Source organism: Pelmatolapia mariae, linkage group LG9 (assembly GCF_036321145.2).
Source record: "Pelmatolapia mariae isolate MD_Pm_ZW linkage group LG9, Pm_UMD_F_2, whole genome shotgun sequence".
Classification (NCBI taxonomy): domain Eukaryota; kingdom Metazoa; phylum Chordata; class Actinopteri; order Cichliformes; family Cichlidae; genus Pelmatolapia; species Pelmatolapia mariae.
The window spans coordinates 24,858,533-24,881,053 of NC_086235.1; the positions used below are offsets into that span (position 1 = coordinate 24,858,533).

Sequence of the window (22,521 nt, forward strand, 5' to 3'; positions counted from 1 at the left end):
TGGGTTACTGTGGCACATTCTCTAACCTCTTTGGTCTGATCGTTAGCTTTAGTTGGCATCACTCTGTGCTTAGATACTCGCAGCCCATGGAAGCACGCTTAGGCTTACTATGGCTCATCATTTAAAGTCCAACAACGAGTGCAGAAAGCAGATGCACTGGATTCACGTACATCTAAAGGTTTGTGCGCCTAACTTGGCGAGGATAAGACCAGTATCAACAGCAAGCTGCCTGAGGACTACCTTTACATACTGCAGCAGTCACACAATGAAGCCTCACAGGAGCAGCTTAGCTTTAAGCACTATAAAGGTCTGTCTCCAGAATCACACAGCAGGTGGAAGGCAGGCGGATTATGGGTCGATTTAATTTGAAAAGCTTGTGAGGCTCATAACATCAGGCTTATACCTGCACATTACATCATCTGTTGAGTAGGAAGAGAAGCAAGCAGGGCTAATGAGGAGGTCCGGAGGATGAGGTCACCTGTCAAGATGGATTCACCGCCTGCGCCTTAAATCACTGAATATTCAGTAGCTCACAATTCTGTGAGATCGTGCCACATTGTAAATCTCTAGCAAGACTTACTACACAGTTTACAGGTGCACCAGAGGTGTGTCAGTTTAAAATCATCTTATCATCATTCACATAGCCTGTTCTTTAATGTTTAAGCCCAAGGTTCTTCCTCATGCACTCTCTCCCTGCCACCGTGCATTTAAGTCACTCCTCAGAGCAGAAACGATGTATAACAAATATAACAAATAACTATATTCCCTGCTCAAAAGACATGTATTGGGAAAAAACTGTAATACCTTAACCATACAAAGAAAACAAAAAAATGGGCTACAATTCTCATCTGATCGGCACTGATTAAAGAGATCCGGCAAACGTCGGGTCTAATCTATCAAGCATTTCAAAGAGGGATAGTAAAACCAGATTTCAAACACATGCTACCCATCCGCTGTTCTCTACGGACTGGACGTCAGTGACATCAGTGGATGTAGATCATTTTTGCTATTATGTTACTTTTGAGTCTGATTGCATTCACGACTGCACTGCATAATGAGGTCAGTTAAGGTTCAGCGTTCTTGTAGACTGACCTGCTGGGCCCGGCCCTCTAGATCCCTCTGGCGGTTGTGCGGATCGATTGCGGTGCGGCTGGCGCCGTCTCCCACTAGCGGAGCGGACGGTGCGGATGTGCACTTCACTGACTTTAAAGAAGGCTACCATGAAAGGCTGCTTATCCAGTGCACCGTCGCGTCCTACGAGCCCCGCCTCCTTGGAGCTGACGCTCTGTCCTGTTTAAAAAAAGATCACAGTAAGTACGAACCACAGAAGATCAAAAACTTCCAGCAATGACTGCTGACCTTTACTTTGCTGAGAGAAAGTAATGCATTTTAACTGCTCCAACTATGGCTTTGTATTAGAAAAGAGACGTGCAATTGAATCCCTCACCGCTGCTGGTCTCCACGCTGATCTGCAGACCCAGGTTGTGTGTGGGACTCATCACCCACAGGTTACTAGTAGCAGTGATGTCAAACTCCAGCCAGCCCTCCTCAGCTGCCCACAGCCTGCGAGACTCCAGCAGGAACAGATCTGCCTCTCTGTGACATAATGGCAAACAAACACAAGAAGAAACTTATTACACGAAACATTAGTAATACTTGTGCCAATACTGGCATTTGTACATGGATGTACTGGAACGGTATTAAAAATGGTTGTAGTCATCTCATCTGACCAAAGGACGTGCTTCCAGTTTGCATAATCTTTCTCCACTCGTGTCTTGGCAGTTATTCTGGGCTCTTTAGATATAATTCTCACTAGTTTTCTTCCCAGAGTCTTTGAAATATTTCCCTTCCTACCTCTGACAGGCTTGTTCTGCACAGTGTGGCTCTCTTTGAGTGTCTTGATGATTTTTCTCATTCCAGTTCTTCACATTTGATAACTTAATACTAAACTCACATCTTTTGTTTGTGGTGGTAAGATGCTTTCTCAGGTGACAGCTCAAACTGTTGCTGAAGTTTTTATACTGTGTGTAAATTGGAAGATAAAGTGTTTTAATGTGATTTTCCAATCTTTGACCATTACAAAGTTAAAGCACATCATTGCATAGCAGAGGTTTGTCCTTTATAAAAGTCAACAAGAACACCAGTTTTCAGGGGGGCAATGATACTGAGCCTGGTAATTTCTGCTATTGCTGAAATAATTCTGTCATTGTTCAAATAGAAATAAACTACACAAATAATTTTGTCCTCATCTGTATTAAGTCAACTAAATACAAGCTGCTATTAGATATTATATTGTACTGCCAAAAGTGCTATGATGGACCTAATGCCTGAACTATGCTTCCAGGTAACTTGATGTCCACCCCCCAAGAAATGTAACTACACATCTGTTTGACGCAGCCCACAACGACTGAATGTGGAAAGTTATAATGTGGGGTTAAGAGGGAGTTTCCAGTTACGTCGTAAGTCACGACATAGATTTCCCGCAGAAGTCTAAATTACGCTTAAGGAGTCCGCTGTGCTGCTTTTCACCAGCAGCAGATCATTTTGGGTCCATGCAGCTTTACATTTTTGCCTTTTCGATTCATGATTAATAAATTCCGACTCAGTAAAACTTGCTGCTGTGTGGCTCTCCCTCTTTGATGTCCTCAACAGAAATGACAATTTATATACGTTTGGTTTACTGCATTCAGTCTTATGTATAAAACACAGAGGCAGCAAAGAGCATCACTGAGATCACGCAACACTAGAAAGGGCAGATCTACCGCTTTAAGAAACCAAAGACGCAGAAGCTCTTGGTTTCTATCGAGGTAAGAGTATCATAACAAAATGACAGGAAGATGGATAGCGGCACTTAACAAAAAATGCTGGGATACTGTATTCTACTCTAGCGTAGATCTGACCTTAAAGTCTACATCTCTGAGGGACCACGAACAGGAAGGAATTAAAAGTATGATATCAGGCTACATGCATGTTAATATCATTTACAAAAAAAAACAAAAGTGAGTTCATCGATTCAGGCATCAAATGTGTCAAAAGAGGAGGGAGGTAAAAATAGCGACAGCAGAGGAGATGTAAGGAAAAGACAGAGTGTGAATGATAAGAGGCCTCTGTCCTCCCACCGTCCCATTACAGCAGTAATAACACTGCGGCGGTCCTGTCGGACACTCCTCCACGAGACACATCAAAGCCTCGCAATCACCCAGGTGTTCAGAGAATGTCCCTGCAGTCATGCTTCAGCAGCCCCTCTTTATTGCTCATTAATGAGTGTTTCTGACGGCTTCCGTATGAGCACCTACACCCTGTTTTCCTACACGCATATGGTACTCCACCCTACTGCTGAGTTTGCACATTTGTCCCAGGTGCACTTGTGTTTCTGCCTCATTGTCACGTAACGCTCGCGTGACAGAGAACAGCAGGGAGTCCGTGAGAGAGACACCTGCAGGGTGACGGTCTACTGTACGAATGTGTTATTGACTGGCTGCTTTAAATGAACTGGAATAATAAGGTCAAGAGTCAAAGTCGTGTTTCTTTGTACCATAAATCCCCTTTATGAGTCTTGTCAGTGACTTGTTAAAATTGTTATCCAAGGTAGGAAAGTGTGACTCGCAGCTGGCCTGGTTATTTCACATGAAACTGGTGCAATGGCATATTTGTAAGACCTTAAAAACGATACGTGAGTCAGACATCTGGAGGAAAAGACAGAGATTGTAAGAACTAACTCTCCTGAGCGGGTACAGGACAGTCTTTGTCTTTTCTCAACACAAAGTCAGGCCGGCCACCTTTTTTTTTTGCATTGTAATCTGTCACATTCCTCAGCCGGGTGTCAGGCTAATTAAGCGCTCTATCATTACAGCTCGGAGTCAGAGCACGAGTCGGGTTTTATGGGAAGGAGGAGCACGAGAAAGTTAACGGGCTTCCCGCTGATTATGAAGGGACGGTTTTGCAAAACGGGGAAAAAACAGTAATGTTTTTTCTCATGTACGTGACAATACTTCAGATGATATCTGCACTGAAGAGATCGAATAATGTAAAACTGCAGTTACTAGGCGTTATTTATACATGCAGTTTATTTCTCCATCTGATAACAAGCAGGTCTTTTCTTAAAGGCATATAAATGGACATATTTTATCTCTTTAACCTGAAAATATCTCCAGAAATAAAAATGTTTTTACTGGAGAGAAAGTGAGAGCACAAAGCAGCCGCTGTAGGGACAAAGGAGAAAATAAATAGTTCTCAACACCTACTGTGTGTGAATCCTCTGACAGACTGAATTGGTTTTATTTAACACAAAAGAATTAATCAAGTGTAACAGTTTGTCATTCATCAATGGCTTTTTAAGGAGAGAGTTCCTTCGGTGTGTCTTCACTGATAGACTAAATATATCGAGCTATGTAAGGCTAAAAACAGATATCAGACATTCTCTCCATGTTTGTGCTGGTCGACGGTGGGCAGGCTTGATAAAACACAAATGTCATTCAGAAACTCTGTTTATCTAGCCCCGCAGTCTTAATGTACAGTAAATGTTTAGCATGCATTAGCCGTGCTTTTTCTGGTGAGGATTTTGAAGTTGTGCTATTTCTGTAATGCTTGATTTTACATGATAAACACAGCAGCTGCCAAAAGTATGTGCAACGCACGGGGAGACGGAAAGAAGTTTTTACACCTCGATATCCAGAAAATGTGAACGTGAATGCTTTTGGAGCCTACAGGAACCTACCTGCAGGGCCATCGACGTGCACGTGTTTCACAGCTAAGAGCTGCTGAAACCCAAATAATTAAAGGAAAATTTAGTAGCTCAGTGCCAATACAGTGTTGCGCAAAAGCCTTGAGCTGAACCTCATTTCTTTATATTTTGCTGTGCATCGAGTTAGTGAAACATGCAAACAAACATGGAAATATAGTATCCAGTTAGCTTGTACAACAACAGAGTTTGTACAATTCGATCTTGAAAGTCAGAATTTGGTATGAACTTCTTTATTCTTTAACAGCCTGAATTCTCCAAGGCAGCTTCCTCGTCATTGCTTTAAGTAGTCTTCAGGAATAGTTCTCCAGGCACCTTCAAGGACATTCAAACTCTTCTTTGGATGTTGTTTGTCTTTTGTTCTGTTCTCTGCCGAGATGTCAGATGCTTTCCAATAGCATTGCGTGGTGGATTAAAGTCTGTTGGTATTTTTCTGCGTTCGTAATTACATCAACTTTGACAAGATCTCCAACACTGCCTAAGTTGCAGCTCCAAACCATGACACAGCCTCCACCCTGTTTTTCAGACGGTTGTAGACACTCACTTTTGTACCTCTCTCCTGGGCTTCTCACATACTGATAATTTGGCTTCTTCACTCCATCAGACATGTTGTCACTGATTTTCAGTCCAGTTCTTGTGTACTTTGGCATACAACACCATTTTCTTTCTGTTTCCATTCCTTAAGAATGGCTTCTTAACAACTGAGACTATTTCTGATAAGGCTTCAGATCCTGTATCATGTCTTTTCTGGATTTTTTTCCCGTTTCTCAAGGACATGAGGTTCAGATACTGTTCATCTGCTGTAGATTTCCACAAATGTTTCTAAGGACACACTGCACACCATGCCAAGATATGCCAAGTTTTTAGCTAATGGCTCTTTGGAAATGACCTTGTTTGTGCAAAAACACTATTTTATGTCTGTCCCACTGTGTTATCTTTGGTATTTTTCATAAATTCAACTACTATTTGTGCTCCAGAGCTTTGGTAATAATCAAATATTCTCAGCTTCAGCCAGAGAGGTGGGGGTGAGTAATTTTATGACCCCAAAATCAAACCCATACATAAGTTACAGATATCTGCTCTGCTGTGATCTCACTGTAAGTGAGACGGATGTAAAGTGCTCAAGCCAAGATCGTGCACATTTAGCGCGGATAAAAAAAAGTTCATACAACTGAAAACCAGTAAAGGATTATTATTTATTCCAGTACATTTTAAGACATGTGAATAAAAGAGTATGCAAGAAAACCAAAACTCCCATATTTAAGATATAGTGTGGTATAGACAATTCTGAGATTTATTGTTTATCTAAAAAGATGATCAGAGCTAATTCACTTGGACATGATGTGCTAACATTTTGTCAGTTTTACTGGAAACCATTCGACTTTAGTGAGACGCGTAAAACCACAAAACTTATTACTTCTTTTTGTTTTTCCCAAGTTAGTATAAAAATACTTTTATAGTTTTGCACAAACACAGATGAGACAATTAAGAGAAAATCTAAGAGCGAATCGGACTTCAGCATAGACGTTGGAAACTCTGTAAAAGTTTATATGCTACCTGTCAGGGTGCTCCTTGACCACCTGGTAGACTTTGAGCAGGAAGGTGTCGTTGCGGAAAGCACGACTCACGCACTCCTTGTAGAGGCGAAACTCGGCGGCGGTGATGGCCTCGCCCTCTGGGATCTGCGAGAGGTTGAACTTGAACTCCTTGTGGTGACGCCTGTGCGGTGAGAGCTCCCTGTCGTACTCCACTGTGGGTTAGAAACACATACGCATGCTTTTAGGACCATAGCTCACACAGGGCGAGATATAAACCAGGGTGAGGAAAAAAGCTATTAACGTAAAGCTAAATGAAGCTAATGTTCATCAGAAAAAATGGCAGGTTGATTTGTGCTTCTACAGATCAAATGTTATTCATCTCTTTTGGCCCGTATGCTCTCTTTTCAGCAGCTTGATTCAAGCTCATGATCCAAAATTATAGATCCGCAAACAGGGTTTCAGTGTAAATACGCAGTAGTGAATGATGAGCAGATATCCTTTTCAGACACGCCTTTAAAGTATGTCAAACATGTGATTTATACATAAACTCTAATAGGTTTCTTGGCTTCCACTTGCTATAAATAAATCCCTGTTATCATCAGTTCACAGCAAAAGGCCAAAAGCAGCAAACTTAGAGTCACTCTGCGACCACTTCTGACAGCGTCAAATGACGAAAACCAACAAAATGCTCTCCCTCCTATGTTTTAAGTGCAATATGCACCATAATGATAATGTGCTCTCCGGGGAATCGTTTCCGTCTCTGCTGGAGGTTTCTCTCCCACAGGGAAGGACCCGGAGAGTCGACAGACACGGGGAGTAAGATGGGGACAGGAATAAAGAGGAGCGTGTTGTGTACAATTAGAAGGCTGTGTATAGAAATACCCAGGCCAACACTAACAGTAGATGTTATACTCATCAACGCGCTATTCTTACCCCTTCACACTTTAAATAGACTGTCGTACACCCCACAGGCATGCTCACACACACGCTCTATCATCATCTGCAGTTACTGCTCAGTGCAGCGAGGTTCAGCAGACTTTTCACCCCCACCGACTGAGCGCAGACCAACTTGGTACCACAGTCAGACGTATACTACCACCTCAGTTTTTCACCCACTGTGAGATCGAACACAGGCCACGTTTTCACACGACTTAGATCCATCCTCCGCCTTGATCCGTGGCCAGTCTCACGCTCCAGTTTGAACTGGTCTCGCTCCCAAACTGACCCACATGTGCAGCAAACGCCTCCAGAGAAACACAGCCACCACATCTAACCCGCTGTTGGAATACAGTAAACATGGAGGGGGCTGCAATGAGCCTTTATGCTCTCATTTATACATTTATGTGCAGCTGAAGGCAGAAAATTTATAAACATGACAATGAGGATGAGAGGGGGGAGATAAAAAGAGTAATTATGGCTTTTTGCTAAGCAATGGCTGTATTCAGTTGTGTGTGGGCGTGTGATGTAAATAGCTTCATTCCTGCAAAATTTCAGGATGTGCACTTTTGTCATTGCCTGTCTGAAAGACTCTTTGGAAGGACGATTGATTTGTTCATTGTTCAGGCAAATCAGAAGTTTAGAAACACAAACCTGATGCTCCAAACCAGCAAACTGCAAAAACCGCAAAAGCTTTTATGGAGGTTCTCACACTTGATAATCAGTTAATGCATTTGAGTGCATTGATTCGCAGCACTTGGCTGCTACTTACTCTTTTAATTCCTGTGGAAGCAGGACTGCATAGAATCCTGTGAAAACTGTCTTTTTAACTGGATCATACCAAAGCTAAAGTACCAAAGTTTAACTTATACTTTGTGCAATTAAACTTAGTTATTGAGACTGTACAAAACAGGGGGAACACCAAAGGAGCAACACAGAAGTCAGCACACACTGACTAACACCTCTATGAGGAAAATGTTACTGAAATATATAAAATCAAAAGTAAGGTAAAGGATAATACGCTTGGTATAAACTAAGTATTTAACAATTAAATAAATTACATTTGACTAGATTACATTCAATGTAACATTTTAAAATTCAATAAAATTACATAGAAAATTACTTAAAGTCAGCATTTAAGGCATAAATATTTATTGGAGTGCTGAATAAAAGTTCATTTTATTAATTATAACATAGAAACATGTTTTCCAAAGACTTTAATTTAATCTGATCAAACGTTTGTCCTTTAAACCAGGGCTTTTCCCAAGTTTTGGCTTCAGGGACCCCTTATAGACCAGCGGTCCCCAACCTACCGGTTTATGTTCGACAATATTTTCACGGACCAACCTTTAACCTCCTAGGACCTGGCGTCCACGTATGTGGACATCACATTTTGGGTTTTCTAGACCAAAATACTTAATTTTTCTCTACAAGGGCCTGATATCCACTTACGAGGACATTATACTGCCACTGTTCTATCAAAATTTAAAACCAATGTCCTCATATGTGGATGTCATTTGTCTCAGAAACAAAAATGAGGTAAAAAAAAAAAAAAATCTGGCAATTCTTTGTTTTTACATTCATCAGGTCCCAATCAACCCAAATAGCAAAGAAAAATTTAAAATGCATGCCATGAAAGAGTTCGGGTCTTTAACCAGTACCGGTACGAAAAAAGGAGGATTTATTCATAACACATGGGAAAAGACCCAGGGAAACTGAGTTAATAATAAAAATGATAAAAACCCTGAAAACCATAAATTTCACACCCGAGCCTCAACTCTCGCGGAGTTGTACCGGTACCGGTCCGTGGCCCGGGGGTTGGGGGACCTCTTTTACAGAGGACAACATTTTCCAAGGACTTCCTCATAAACCTGATTCTGATTTATTTTGTTTGGTCTTAGTGTCCTTGAAGACGTGGATCTAAATATTTCTTTATGATCACCAGCTACCGAGTTAATATGCCAAACTACACAGTGACAGCAGGAATACTGACCAAAGATGACATGGGAGGGACTAAAGGTCAAAGTATGCCTCCCTTATTGAAATATATGGTCACAGGTCACAGCATGAATCAGTCAGTTATATTTTATTTAAACAGAGTCAAAGATTAATTTTGCATACTTTTACAGTCCAAATCTTAGGTAAGAAAGTTACAGTTTTGTACCTGAGCCAGACTTGTTAAAACCTTCTGGTAATTTTTATGATGTGGGGACCCACCCAGAAATGGACCGATGACACATTTTGTTCCTCGAGTCATAGCAGAAGAGAAACTGTGTTGATGTGAGAACACTGGAACTAATCAGACTCTCCCAGAAGTGCCAGCTCCACCTTGTACCTACACCCTGCAAGGTCGAAGCTCCCCTCATCTCTGGACATTTTCAACTTTTACATGAATGTTGAATTTGAGTGAGCAAAAAGAGGGCCAAGAAGGAAGACGTATCTTTCTGGCTTCACAAAAAAAAAAGAAAAAAGAAAAAAAAAGCAAGCTGATGTGACTTAAATCAAAAGATTATAATAAAACGAAGCATCTCAGTTTACGTCTGTGCGAGGTCTGCCGCTCTGTACTTCAAACACTTTCCACTGGAGCAAAGGAAACCACCTATGGAGAACAAGCTGTTATTCACATCAGCGTCACTGCGACTTTTATCAGATGTGACAGTGACCATTTCATCATCTTATTCCAGAAGCTGCCCACACACACTCACACACACACACACACACACACACACACACACACACACACAGACGCACACACACACACACACGTGTTATGTGTGATAACAGGTCTGCTCTTGTGTTCAAGGGTGGATAGAGGTGAACAGAGGTCATGCACCCTAAATGACTTTACAACGCTCGCTTCAACACCCCTGAGCTTGAATACAAATCGCTTGAAATGTGATATTCCCCGTTTAACTGTTTTTTACTTGAAAGCTCTCTGATAGACTGTAGGTTGGTGAGAAGGTCAGGAGGAGTTTAATGTGGTGACCGTTTATTATATTTCCTGAAATAAATGTTAAATGTATAAAATAAAACAGCAGGAGCTCAAACGAAGGATTAAAAGCATGTGGCCCTAGTCTAACTGTGCTCAAAGCCAAATTATCTCATGGACAGCTGAACTACAGCCCTTAACAGTGTAATCATAAAAGTGAACCTACATTTGCATATTTGGTATTTATATATAACATGTAAAAAGACAGCTTAAGGCTACTGGTTAAATCAGCTGACATTTAAATTATTCAGGCAACAGCAGCAAAGACTGCCTTGTGCCCATGTTAATGCAGGTTTGCTGCTAACTATGGGCAGTTGTGAGAAATTTCCCAGATCTTTATTTGCGCTTAACAGTTTTTCCACCAGGCTGCTGCCTTCTTTCACACACAGAGACACAAAATCATTTCATTAGCATAGCCATGGTGCTCCAACAAGCAGCTTTAGGGAAGCACTAAGAGTGTTTGCCATAGACTGTATAGAAAAGATGGACATAGGCCTTTGGAATTCCAGCTATTCCAGCCATCGTGGTGTTTTGTAAAGATGTGGTGAACCTGACTGGAAAACTACATTCTTCTATCTCAGCTACCTGCCAATCACAAGCTAACTGGGACCATCTCTTATAAAATGAACATAATTCTCCACAGATACGAACCACACAGAGCTCGCACTCTCCAGAGGTGTTTGACTGAGGTAGTAAAAGAAGTTAGCAGTAGAGTCATTTTCTCATAACCTTACTTATAAAAAATCACCTTCATTTGGAATCCAGCACAGCTACCTTTCAGATGGCTACTTCCATCTTTTACATACAGTCTATGGCAATACTAAGCAGTTTCCTGGAGTTCAACTGTAAACTTCTTTGTGTTTCCTGGAAACTCCAACAAAATTTACTACGATCACACAGGAGAAGTCTCGATCATTCCAGGCAAAGAAAAAAACTGTTTTTGCTAAGGTGGAAAAACCCCTTATGCACCATTTTCATAAGGCTCTGATGAAATTCACAGTTTTCACATTTATTTTCATCACTTCCAAACAAAATCTCGAGGCGCTCCTCAGCTCGCTCAGATCTCTCAGCCTCATAATGAGCCTGCTCAAATCAATCATATTGCTAATTTCAGAGAGGGGACTCGCTTTAAACAGCGTCTATATGAAGACAAGCAATTAAAGGCATGAAATATGGAGACAGCCTCAGCCTCACGTCTCAGCACAGCCCTTTGCAAAGCAGCCTGGGAGCCACAGTGTTAGCAGCTAAGTAGCATTCCAGCTGCTTCTCCACCTTCTCAGCTTGAAATTCGATTGAAATCCACTGAGCTTTCGCATCTAAAATCAAAGGGAAGCCTTCACACAAGCAGCATAACCTTTGCGCTAATCCACCATGACGAGGCTTTGAGACAGGAACACACAGAAAGGAAAAGGGATTTGGATTTGGGTGATTCACAGAGGAATTTATTCGAAGCGGTTCTAAAGATGGGAAAAGACTTATAATTACAATATTCATAGTGAGGCATGGGTGTGTGACCTCGCTGTGTTTTCATTCCATCGCTTATCACCAGTTCTTGAGAAAATCAACACAAACATAAAGTGACTAAGTTAATGCCTTTTCTCTTTCATTCTTACACAGAGGAAATTAAGGTTAACCAGAAAGCCTGACAATCCCGGGGAATTTTGCCGATGATTCACCAAAACACTGCAGGGAATTTCATCTGTTACAAGAAGGGCAAAAAGAGCAGTAAGAGTGAGCAAGGGGAGAAGAGAGGAACAAATGATGACTGCTAGGCAGAAAAAGACTGAAACAATTAATGTTTGAGAGGAAACGAAAGAAGGCCGAGAAACTGAGGAAACAAGGAAAAGAAACAGGAAGAGGCTATAAAAGAGAGGCAAGTGGATTTAGGATTATTTTAAGGAAGAAACGTTTGTGAACGACACATTAAATTTGATACGGTGAACAAAAAAAGTGATCTAAAATGACACGAGGACACGATGACAGGGAGAAAGACGTCGATAAGATTATGTGAGGATGGGGAAAGATAGACTCGGCTGTAGGAGAGAGGAATACGTAGAGACCAAAGGGACAAAGATAAGACACGGAAGAGGAAAGAGACGGTCCGGGGTGATATGAGAAATGAAGCGAGAGAGACAGTCGGTGACAGAAGGAGAGTGAGATGGACGATTTGCAGATTCACTTGGACACTCTGGCGGGAGCTGTTCTCTCATTTCCACCTGCGCAACATCTGGCGCTGCTCTCCAGCTCCTACTGCTGTATGTATTACAGCAACCCACACACATAAACACACACAGCACCACAACTTCACGATTCTGGGTATCTCTTACTTCCACACGCAGCCGTGTGGTCCATAAACACAGTCTACACTTGAAAACTATTATTAGCATATATCTAATAAATTGTTATGTAATGGCTTTGTGACTATGACTGGTCTGAAACGGCTAATAAATCAAGTTACATCAGAAATGCTTTCTTACATAAGATACCTTTCATTACATAATTTTGCTCCAAATTGCATAAAAACTGAGATTAACAGCTGTTAAATCGGGCTTCCAAGTCAAATTTGGAAAGCAAAAGTTCATCCCTTGAAAAAACAGACCAAAGAAGTCTGCCGTTCATGCGAGACTGACTCCTTATCCCGACAGACCGACTTTTTACAAACCAAGGCGTGCATCCCTTTAAGAAGCAAAGGAGGAAAATGAGGAAAAGGTGTCGAAAGAAATTCTAGCAAGAGAAAGTTTGAGCCAGATGCTGATCGTGCAGGGAGACAGCTGGGGTGCACGAGTGGACAAACAGGCGAATAAATGACGAGAAAATCTGAATCTGACAATGACTGATGATCACAAAGATTTAAAAAAACCCCAAAAAGATTCATCTGCCAAGAAAGTGATCGTTTGCGGAGTTGCACCACATTTGAAGGAGTGAGGGAGAGCAGCAGGAGAAGAAAGTATAAACAAGGAGAAGGAAATCTACTGCATGAGCAGAGGGACGACGGCAAACTAAGAACTAAAAGAAATGGGACTCATACCATGGACGCACCAACTGTTAAACCACGGATCTGTTTTTTAGCCCTTCAGCTAATTTTTTGAACATTTACCTCGGGCTAAATGGATGTGACACATCAGATAAATATCAGCCAGCATCAACGGGTAATTACCATCTTATATGCCGATATCGGTCAAAAAGATCAATATCGGCAGATGCAAAACCGATATTTGTCTGCGATAACGCTACAAGCCTAATTTACAGTATAAACACTGACTGAAGAACTGCACTGTTCTTCAACACAAGGAAACAAAAATAGGGACTGTCCAGTTTGTGGTCAGCGGTCACACTCTAAATGCCACCTAGCAAATCCCTCTGAAGGACAGCTGGTTGACAGCCGCCTCTATCACATCCCTCCAACATCCTTCTACACGTCCTCCAACCACCGAGCAAGACAACCACCACCTTCTCTCTCTACTGACTGCTATTATCCTCAAAGTTATCGAGCATGTAAGGAGTTTTTATTCACAATATTTAAGGAAGACATTCTGAATCAAAACTGCATCTTCAGTTTTTCCATGTTGTAGTCTTGCATGCTATAACCCGTCCTACAATATTACTGAGAGCAGAGCACCTGTGACCCAGATAATCTAGTCTTTAGGGATCCTTTATTAAGTCTCTCACTGAGATTTTACCATGTTGATGACAGGCAGAGAAATTTGGATTGTTGTGCCAATTTAAACATTTTTTTTTCTTATCCTCACAGTTTCAAACATTTGAGACCCTTTGTGCGAGCGATTTTACCTCAGTCCTATGATATTTTCTGTCACAGCTCCATTCATGCAAGACTGCTTCATTTTTTCTGAGCAGCAGCCACACAGGGCCTTACACAGACTAATGACACGTCCATTTTTCCTTCATTTCCCAGTTTAGCTAACATTAGCTGCTGCATATAGCAGACCTTTAAGGGTTTCTTTTCTACTGCTTGCATCCATCTATATATTTAACTTTTCATGAAAAGCCTGTTCCATAATGCACATGTGTAAAAAAAAAAACAAAAAAACAGTTACTTTGAGTCTTCATCCCATCAGGAAATAAGCAATGCTGTCATTTGGTAGTCCTGTTTCAGGTACCAGACGATGCTTGCCTTTTTTCTCTCAAGGAAGAAAAACCCCTTGTTAAACCTTGTTAAACTAAGCTGATCACAAACATCCAGAAGGGTGTATAAAACATGACAAAACTAGAGTAAATCCACGTAAAAACAAACAAAAAAAGCTTTTTTAATCTACTATTTTCTATTAGCTACAAAGCATCTGAGTGAAATAGAGACCAAAGCAGAGATAGAGTGAATAAGGAGGATTAAAAAGTGTGGACATTTTCACAAACACCCTTCAAAATGACCCTTTAAATTTTTGCACACCAAGAACCTGTCAACATTGTTAAAGACTGCGGATGGCTAAACCAATAAAAAATGATCTGGATGTGCAAGGCATGAGAAGAATCCATCTGTGTTTATGTAATTACAGCCCATAATCTGTCTGGTTTTTCTCTCAGACTTGATGGTTTCTGAGGACACATCAGATATGTCCATGCCTTCTATTTATCATTAATTTCTCCCAGCTCTCATCTAATTAAAGCTTTGGCCTGTCAGATTGACTTTTTCGGGAAACGTTTCTCTTCGCCGATTGCCACTATTTCATTCAGAAAGAAAACATCTCATTAAGTGGAAATCTTTATGCTGTAAACACCAGTCTTTTTGAAGAGGCTGAAGCCAGATTTTATGCCTCAAACTCTTTAACCTTTGGCACCGGTGCAGTGTGGAAAGATAAAACATTGAGACATCTGTTGACTTTGGTACAGCAGAAGAATACTGGCAGCTTTCAGGACATTTACACACACTGAAGCAGCATGAGTGGCCTGAGGTGTTACCATTATGCTTGGCTGCCACCAGGAGCTGTTTTTGCATTTTGCTGAGTAGTTTGGCTCTTTGTAGTCGGGCAGCTGGCAGCGCAGCTCTTGGAGTTGAGGTATGGATGAAGGGGTCCGCCGGGAGTCATCATCAGCTTTGAGCAAGGGCATGTGTATATGTCTTTGGAGACTCATCCTGTGTTCTGATCTTCCCCTCTGACCCTGCATCAAAGCCGACACGCTGAGCGCCACAGGACCAGCCAAGGGCCACTGGCAAGAGCGCCAGTTTATATCCAATGCATGTAAGCACAACACCTAGACCTTTAAAAATGGCTCACACACATCCAGGCAAGATAATTCTACGTGCATAGGCACTGACACATACACAGATCCATGGATGCATAAAAAAAGTATGATAAAAACTCTTTTAATTTAACTGGATCTGGCCAATTATGCTGTTGTGACATCAATGGCTTTCCCACTTGGGGAGAGAGACCGCACTTGGACGAAACTGTCTTTAGGGCTTTCTGCCAGAAGCGTTTCTAACACATGGTCAAAGCTGTGAAAGGGTCTATTTTAACCCAAACCTCGACCTTTTCCAAAAACCTGACCAAACCTGTGGTTGAAACCAAACAAAAAATAAAAATTCAAAAAATAACAATAAGTCCACCAAGTCTGAAAATAAGAACTCGACATTTGCTTTTGGTTTGACAAGGGACAAGAAGCCCACTCTTAAAAGCCCTGTGTTTCGACCGTTCATTCACCACAGGCTCACCAACACGTGGACCCTGCTGTGAGCACTTCTCACTTTAGTATTTTTCCAGTCGTCTGCACCAAACAGCAATCCTATGACATCACAAAAACACCACTGGTCAGTTGGAACAACAGCCTTGAAGCGGCATTAATGTGTCGCAGTAACAACACTAACATGTAATATCAGATATCCCCCCCCCACCCACGCAGTGGCCGAAGTCAACAGTGCGCGAATTCAGGGCCAGGCAGCAGCATTCATCCATAGCGAGGGTATGAGGCAGTGAGTCCAGCCCATTTGCAGACAGTCAAGCCCCATTAACAAACAGAGAACAGCAGCCAACAGCTCTACCCTGTGTGTCCAACAGAAATCAGTAAAGTGATTTTCGCACATTAGTCTTTACTGATTACTGTTAAGTGTTGCTGACAGATGGTTGAAGACAGCCAAGGCATGCATTTAGTGCTGGAGTGGCCCAGGCACATATGAAACTATTGAGAATAGGTTTGAGTAAGAATCTACACTTCTTAAAGGAATTTTTTTAAGTAAAGATATGTTTCAGGTGTGAGTCTTAGAAGAAAATAATACCAAACAGAACTCTGTCATCTGTGGTGCACAAGAATTGTGCTACTTAGCATATCAAAGCTTTACAATTATTGACTATCTACTGTCTTGGCTGCCTTTAAGACTGAGTTTAGTCACCTTTCTCACTCACTATGTGTTAACAGACTTCTCTGCACTGAATCATACTTGTTATTAATCTCTGGCTCTCTTCCACAGCATGGCTTTTGTCCCGTCTTTCTTCTCTCACCCCAACCGGTCGCAGCAGATTGCCGCCCCTCCCTGAGCCTGGCTCTGCTGGAGGTTTCTTCCTGTTAAAGGGGAGTTTTCCTTCCCACTGTCGCCAAAGTGCTTGCTCATAGGGAGTCATATGATTGTTGGGGTTTTTCTGTGTATATATTATTGTAGGGCCTGCCTCAGAATATAAAGCACCTTGAGGGGACTGTTGTTGTGATTTGGTTCTGTAAAAATAAAATTGAATTCAACTGAACTTTAAGAATCTGAAGTTGAACTCTTTCCCTGTTAAAGATAATATCTGACGACCTCCCCTGTACCCTCAATAGTGAGTTTTGACACCTGAGTATACATCAATAAAGATGTGATTTGATGACCATTAGAATATTAATGGTAGCGGCAAGGGTAAACAGAGGCCACCCCTTACAAACTTCTAATGCAAACCAAGTCCTTTTATTCTATAAGCAGCCCTGAAATATCACAGAAACTGCTCAGTTCAGAAAAGAGCTTGAGGCTTACTCCTAGTAGACTTTTAGTGGGTAAAGAGTAAAAGTTAGGGCTAAAAGTTTGAAAAGTTAGGTAGGTGGGTTAATTTAAATCACTAAAGTGCACTTCTCGATTGTGTTTGTGGTGTCGGTACCTTTTGGATAATTTTTAATGTATAATCTGACAAATAAAATGGTTTGTTGTTTGGGCGAATATTTTAACAGAAAAAGAAGTCTGTGCTTAATTCGTTTGATGAAATAAATATTAAATATACAGTCTATGTACAGCTATAGTTAAACTATTCCTGATTTCTGGTCTGCACCATACACAGCACAAAAGATAGATTTAATGTAATTTTATTTATATAGTACCAAATCACAGCACGAGTCACCTCAATCACTTTTTATCGTAAAGTAAAGATCATACAGGAATCGAAAGATGAAGCTTCCCTTAAACGCGTGTCTTTTTAATAGCCACCAGGGGGCGATACTTGCAGTTGCAAAAAGACGTGCGGTCCTATGGAAGTCTAGGGGAAAACAACACTCTGACGTGATCTCTGCAAACGCTTTCCAATGAGTTTATGGGCTCAGTCACTCATTTTGGGTCGAACTGAGTAAAATACTGAGTATATTTTTGTAAATTATGGTCATTTCAGGATATCGTCATTAGCTAAAGCCTTGAGACTGACAAGAGGTTAGCCAATGAATATGCCGTTTCACAGTTAGATCAAACATGTAGATGTTGGAAATACTCATCCTGATGCTTCAACAAAGGACTTTGCAAACCAGTGGGTGACATCACAATAGATACAGACATATTTTACATTGCATATGATCTGCACAGTCACTACTTGTCACTAACAGACTAGTTCTCAGTTGGTGGTAAAAGTGAAAACATTAACCGCTATAAACAATGATAGGACGCATCCACTGATTTAGAATAGCAAAGCACATACTGTGGAAATAATACAGCACTTCCAGAGAGAGCTAGCTATTGCATATACACAGGCGCACATTCATCAGTGGCCTTGATATCGAGCCTTCTCCCCTTCCATTACCTCCCACAGGTTACAGTACATAATGATCTCACTGGACAGACATCCCCAGGAACAAAGGCCCCATTTGAACCATATAATCACATTTTTCTACAGCCATCATCTTCCACATAATCCCTGAAAAACCATTTGGGTTTTTCTAAAGACCCATCCAAAACCATGACACGTAATGTCAGGCATACCGTCCCAGGACACGCACAAACACATACACACATACAAACTCACACTTATCCACCGAGTATCTGATTTCTGTTCCCACTATCCCAAAGCTCCATCACCACTGTGCTGCATTCCATACAAGATGATAAAAACGAAGACTGGATACACATCTATCTTTTGTCGTTTTGAGATTTTCAGATGCAATACGTGTGGGTTTGCATGTGTGTGTGGGTGTGTGTGTGTGTGTGTGCCTAACCCTGAGGGTAGAAGGATAATTTGCTGTAATTGCTCCTCTCCTGGGGCTTTGCTAACAGATAGATATCCGAGGTATGGCTGTTGGACTGAGCAGTATCAGTATTTTCCATCAATGTACTGACAGCTGAGTGGTAGCAGTCTCAAAACTCAGCTCTCTGTGGAGACTCCAGATGGCCTCCAGGAGCTGGATATGTCATACCTGTGTGTCAGTACGAGATTTTCTTCCATCCCTTCAAGTACAATTTGTCAGGATTAAGATGCGAACCCACTAGCACGGATGTAGGGTTCATTAAAACCACAAGGTTATGTGATTATCTGTGTTTCTCTCTGTAGTTCTTTTCAACAGCACTTTACGGTTCTACAAGTTAATGTATGTTAATTTAAAGGAAAGTATAGTCTACTATCAAGGTAAAGCAGTATAGATTAGGGAAAAGAAGGTAAGGTAATAGCTAGCCAAAAGAAAAGTTAGAAAAACCAATATGAGGCAACTTAGATTGCAATGCAGCCGAGCATAAAGCAGCAGAAGTTTACAGGTTATGCTGATGGCATGTTAACACGGCTGGTTTCATGTATAAATGTGCACCCTAAGCACTGTTCTGTAAAAGTCTTACTTGGTTGGTCACTCTAACATTTACGGATCTCTTTTAACAGCTCAGCATGACAGACTGGCTTTCATTTGAACTCAGACTAATCTGATGAAAGTCTTAAAGCCAGTTCTTTATGGAAACAAAATCCTAACCAGATGTTTTTCTGCACACAGGACAAAGTCTGAAAAAGTCCATCAACAATGCAACATCACCGGGTTCAAAACATATTGTTTGTGTCGGTGTAGTCTCTGGAGGTGCACGGTAGCATCTCCAAAATCACCAAATGCTTTTGCTTTTCCCCTGTTCATTTTCTTCCATAATTTCATATCCATCACAAATAAACAATATATAAATACAACATTATGTGATGAAGACAGGGTCTGTGGCAGATTAAGGGAGCTAATGATTGCAATCAGAGGTTTCACAAAATTATTGCTTCCAGCTGTTTCCAGAAGTCTCTCTCCTTTCTTTATTACACACCTGCAGAATCCTTCCATTGATATTTCCAAATCAAAGGAGTATTTACGCATGAGACACAAAACCGTCCGTCCATCCATCCATCCACTTCCACTTATCCAATTCAGGTTCACAGGAATCCTGGAGCCTATCCCAGCTCCCATAGTTCAAGAAGTGGAGTACACCATGAACAGGTCACCAGCCTGTCGCAGTGACACAAAACTATAGCTAAATTTCTTACAATAAATTCCCCCTAAAGTTGAGACCAGACCAATCAGGACCTAACAGCTTATTAACAGTACTCTATTTCAGACATGTGAGCTCCCACACAGAGTTAAAGGTTATACGTTTTGTTTTGTTTTTTGTCTGATATGTTTACTAAAGTTTCCTTCCTTAATTACATATAGGTCGTAATATCTCATTTTGTCTAAGCAATTATTGAAATACAACCACCAATTTAACAAAACCCAATGCAGTTTAAGCACGGTAGCCTGTTCACTTACCATAGCTCACTTCTTCAGCATTATTTGAATGAAACATTACACACATCCCCTACCTAAAAGGGTTGTGTACCTTAAACTGCTTGTACTTCTATTGCCATCTGCTCAGTGTAGCAAGATGCTGATGCAGCTAAATCGTGCTTAAGTCACCCTGACACCAACTAGAACTTAGTACTACAACTACATCTACACTACAAATACCATGAATGAGCACATTTGTTAGCAAGTTAGCAAAAAAGTATGTGGTGGATAAATACGAACCAGGCAAAAAGACATTAAACAGTGAATCTCGTGTTTCTGAATAATCCCAGTTCATAAAATCAAATAGAACATATAATAACACAAACTGCTACATGGTGTAGTGGTGGTTAGCACTGTTGCATCCCAGCAGGAAGGTCCTGGGTTCAAATCCACCATCTGCCTGGGGCTTTTCTGTGTGGAGTTTGCATGTTCTCTCTGCATCCTTGATAAGTGGGGTTAGGTTGATTTGTGATTCTAATAATAGGTGTGAATGGTTGTCTGTCTCTATGTGCTCCCCCTCTTGCTCTATGCGACCCTGAGTTGGATGAGTGGATGGAGGACAGAGTGCTATAGTCTCACATATTTATACATCTGGAAAGTGTCACATCACAGTTTTGCAGTCAAAACCTTTAAGAATCACTTTTTAAAAAATCGGGATATTATTTCAGCTTACGCTGACCATTACGGATTGGAATCATGATTGAATTTATGAGAACGAGACGAGGTTTGCAAGCATTGCTTAGAGACAATGAGATACGCCACATTTCAAAAAAGACTGCTTGCAAATTCCAGGGAAAACTGCAATTTGCTAAAGCTCTTGCATATAAAGAAAACTTGGACTGAAAATATGACGTTTTTAAAGCTAAGGAAAAGGGACCTCACAGGATTTACAAGACAAATATATGTGTGTGTGTGTGTGTGTGTGTGTGTAACAAAGAAGCCTTGGGAGTTCATGCACACACATTCACCCCTTACAACCACATCTATAATCTTGAAACAGCATTGGTGTCAATTTGAATACTTGAAATGGCTACAAACAATTGCTAAAATTAATGGCCAGTTACGGTTTCCCCTAAAGTCTGTAAAAACAAGTGTTCTTCTCACTGGACACCAATTCGGGCCAATGAGCTGTCAGCAAAAGACAGTGTAACATCTTTTTCACATTTATAAGGAAATTCCATCAAATCAGGACAGAAATGAGCTGGAAAATAAACCCCGCCGATTTCCCCCCCACTTTATGGGATGTTAATAAAAAATGTAATTCTATAGTAAAGCAGCTGTCACAACAGCCTCTGGTCAGGCTAATGGTGGCCTACACTTCAGTTCAACTGTGATCAGCGGTCTTCACACAAGGTTTGGTCCTGTGGCTGGAGGAGCCGGATGCCTCGCTGGAGGAAGTAGGACGCACAAATTGAAGTCGCCTTAACTTTGACATCCACCAGTTCATCCACGTTTAATGTGAGGTTTATAACAGTAAGCCGTAATACATGCAAGGCAGGCTTTCCCCTGCAGACAAAAACAAGGATTTCTCCCTTTATTTCGGATTAATAAAGTCATTTCATTTCGACACGAACATGAGAACAAACTCAACCAAACATCGCTGGTTGAGATTGTAACAATCCTACACTGGGATGATTTATCCTACAGTACATGGCACCCAAAAAGATGCTCCATTTAAAGCTGGTCTGATTTTAAGGACTTGCTATCCTTTGGTTGTCATTAGATACAGGGGAAAACATTTCACTGGCCAGGAGAGAGGGCGTTTTTCTGAGTCCGTGACTGCGTCCTGAAAAAATATGAGACTGCTGCAAATCTATCAGCAAATTTCGAAAATAAAAATGTCTCTGGCTGTTGCCTGGTCGCAAAATGAAATCCCCAAACAGAGAACGACAGGTGGACCAGTAATAGTTTTCAAAGACACCATTAAAGTCAATATTTATTGGGAAAATCAGCGACCCCAAGCAAACGGAGGGTATGATCGTTTAAAAAAAATAGAAAAAGGAAAAAAGAAGGAAAGAAACCTCTGATCTTGTTCCTTTTTTCTGCAATGCTCTTTGTCCTTGATGCTCGGCTCCTCTTTGGTTTTGGCTCTTCCTCTTTGGTTTATATGAATGATGATAGCTACCTATGGTCTTCCTCTTGGGTTGTGACCACAGACCCTCTCAGAAATTGCTCCCTCTGCTCCTTTATTAAATTGGCCACCACTCGGTGCTAAGTGAATATTCCATAAACAGAGACGAACTCCTGCGGTTTTTGATGGGCCCATTTTCAGCAAAACAAACCATTTCAGTGGCTTTGAATTATTACCAGGCCCCATTTTATTTAGATTGTGTCTATAAGGGACGGCAGCTGTCAAGAGTCCC

General features: G+C 41.2%; 1 protein-coding gene across 2 annotated transcripts in view; it reads right to left on the reverse strand.

The window, feature by feature from the left end:
* The window catches only part of bmp6 (bone morphogenetic protein 6), a 48,223-nt gene that overhangs the window by 14,120 nt on the left and 11,582 nt on the right, over positions 1 to 22,521 (reverse strand). For both annotated transcript variants that reach the window (XM_063483918.1, XM_063483919.1), the window contains 3 exons: positions 6,299 to 6,491; positions 1,448 to 1,596; positions 1,093 to 1,290 (listed from right to left, as the gene is read on the reverse strand). In XM_063483918.1, coding sequence (XP_063339988.1) covers positions 1,093 to 1,290; positions 1,448 to 1,596; positions 6,299 to 6,491 — 540 coding nt within the window. The remainder of the gene's footprint in view (positions 1 to 1,092; positions 1,291 to 1,447; positions 1,597 to 6,298; positions 6,492 to 22,521) is intronic.